Source organism: Alosa pseudoharengus, unplaced genomic scaffold (assembly GCF_046254945.1).
Source record: "Alosa pseudoharengus isolate Yale_2024_CS ecotype anadromous, Long Island Sound unplaced genomic scaffold, YU_APseudo_1.1 YU_APseudo_1.1_scf_19, whole genome shotgun sequence".
Classification (NCBI taxonomy): Eukaryota; Metazoa; Chordata; class Actinopteri; order Clupeiformes; family Clupeidae; genus Alosa; species Alosa pseudoharengus.
In genome coordinates, this window is record NW_027468657.1 from 5,217,189 (window position 1) to 5,219,688 (window position 2,500).

The window sequence follows — 2,500 nt, forward strand, 5'->3', positions numbered from 1 at the left end:
TCATCTCAATCATCCTCATCATCATCCTCCTCTTTCTCCTCCTCATCCTCTTCCTCATCCTCATCTCAATCATCCTCCTCATCATCATCCTCTTTCTCCTCCTCATCCTCTTCCTCCTCATCATCCTCTTCCTCTCCATCATCCTCTTCCTCTCCATCATCATCTTCCTCCTCTCCAGGCGTAAGACCACCTCGGCTCCCATCCTCAACACAGACCTGGACGATGACGATGATGATGACATCAGTACTGACGGAGAAACCTACTTCAGCTCGTCGTCCGGCTACAAGCGCTCTAGCAGTCAAGACAACATCATCTCAACTTACACACTGTAACACACACACACACACACACACACACACACACATGCATCTGTTACTGACTGGGCCCTGTATGGACTCAGGCCCACAGAACCAGAGGAATCCCATCAGTCTGGTGTTCTGGGCCTCAAGGGACACCGTACCACTGAACAAATACCTGTCACCATGTCGAGAACAAGTCTAAATATTCTGTTTTTGTTTTTATTTTTCAGCATTTTATCCTTTTATCGTCCTACTGTATAGCCTTTCTCTTTTTAACCCTTGCTCTTGTATTTACCACAGCAATATGTAAATGATTCAATGTTTTCCTGTTTTTATTTTGTTTGTTTTTTAAACAAAGTGCATTTTAAAGACCAACCAATCTGAACCATTCCTGCCGACACATGTCACTCATTCCTGCCAGGCCTTACGTGGACGTGGAGACGAGGCGCAAACGAGTGGAGACGTTACCGGTTCTCTGTGTCTGCCCAAGCGCCAGAGTGAAGGGAACCGCACGATGAGGGAGACGTTACTGATTCTCTGTGACTGCCCAAGCGCCAGAGTGAAGGGAACCGCACGATGAGGGAGACGTTACTGGTTCTCTGTGACTGCCCAAGCGCCAGAGTGAAGGGCTGATCTAGTGAAGGGAACCACACGATGAGGGAGACGTTTTCAACACGTCCATTTCTCCGTCCCGTTTCTTATATTAGCTTAGCTAGGAGTTAGCACAAATCATAGAGGTCAACATAACGGCCAACTATTCATGCTGTTTCTACACTGCTGCTGTTACATATGGTTTGATAGAAAAGATATACAATATATATATATATAGATGAGATCGATATTATTTTTACTGGTTGTTACTGTGGTATTCTGACTTATAAACTGGATCTCACTATTGGTGCTGCTCTGGAACTCATATTGTCCTATGTGCGTGGTTCCTGTAATGAAATGCATTCCCTTTTCACAAAGAACTCATGTATGTGGTTCCTGTAAACAAATGCATTCCTTTTTATCACAAAGAGAATAAATCTTGTGAACCATTGAAGTAGGGTGGGGTTCGGTTTGGGTTTTTTTTTTTTTTTTTGGGGGGGGGGGGGGGGGGTACTTTTTGTTATCCTTATCAGAAATCCTGAAAGCCAGTTTTTAATTCAGCTGGCCCTGGGACCCAAACAGTGTTACCACGGTGACTGAGAGTAGGGTATGGTGGGCCAGAGCAGGACCACGCCCAGGCCAGATGGCCTGCTGCAGCAGTGTGACTGTGTTGCCTATCCTCTCACCAGTGTATTTAGCCCCAAAGTGTGTAGTGTGTGTGTGTGTGTGTGTGTCTGTTTTTGTGTGTTTCTTTTCTTTTGTTTTGACTGCACACGATGCTTTTTTTTAAAGCTGTGTGTACAGTTCTTGAACACACGCATACACACACACACACACAATTGTGTGAGAGAGCGCACATGAACATGAATGCTTGTCTTTGCTTAGTTAATGTGGGGCTGTTCTTTACTCTTATGCAAGATTCCTATGATGAGGGAGTTACTGGATCCACACTGTGTTGACAATCAAATCTTTTTATTATTGTTTGTTTTCTTTATGGCAAACACTGTGATGACTTTGCACTGTGTTCTTGGTCACGTCCCTCCAGTGTCCTTGGCTGGTGTTGTTGCCATATGTGATGAAATGTATTTCTGTTGGAGCCCCCTACCCATACCCAACCTCCTGTGTGTGTGTGTTTAAGACTAGGTGTGTATGTGTGTGTGCGTTGGCTGGGGTGGGGTGGGGGATGAAGGATGAAAGTAAGGAATGCTGCCTCTACCTCTCTGTTTATGGCTGTCTTGCTTAGACTAAAAACAAACCTGATAAAATAAAAAACAAACAAAATATTTTGTGGAGTTATTTGCTCTTTCTCTCTCTCTGAGTGTTTTAGATGGTTCATTGATTATTAGGCTACCACCATTCATAATAATAATAATAATAATAATAATAATACATTTTATTTATAAACCGCCTTTCAAAACACCCAAGGTCGCTTCACAAAAGGATTTTAAACATACAGACAATTTACAAATAAAAAATAGCCAGAGGTCAGGCAGAGCGGCCTACTCGCACATCGTTCTTGTAGGCACACACATGACAAAAGACTGACAAAAACAAGAGGCTATTCAAAAGCACTTTTACACATTATAAATCTAGAAGTAGTCTTGAGTCTA

The 2,500-nt window shown here is 43.2% G+C and overlaps 1 protein-coding gene across 1 annotated transcript in view; it reads left to right on the forward strand.

Annotated features, from left to right (window-relative positions):
- LOC143133329 (cingulin-like protein 1) overlaps positions 1-1,360 on the forward strand; it is a 23,776-nt gene extending 22,416 nt beyond the window's left edge. The window contains exon 12 of the mRNA XM_076293114.1: positions 179-1,360. Within this exon, the coding sequence (XP_076149229.1) occupies positions 179-332 (154 nt within the window). The 3' untranslated portion in view covers positions 333-1,360. The remainder of the gene's footprint in view (positions 1-178) is intronic.
- The last annotated feature ends 1,140 nt before the right edge of the window (positions 1,361-2,500 follow it).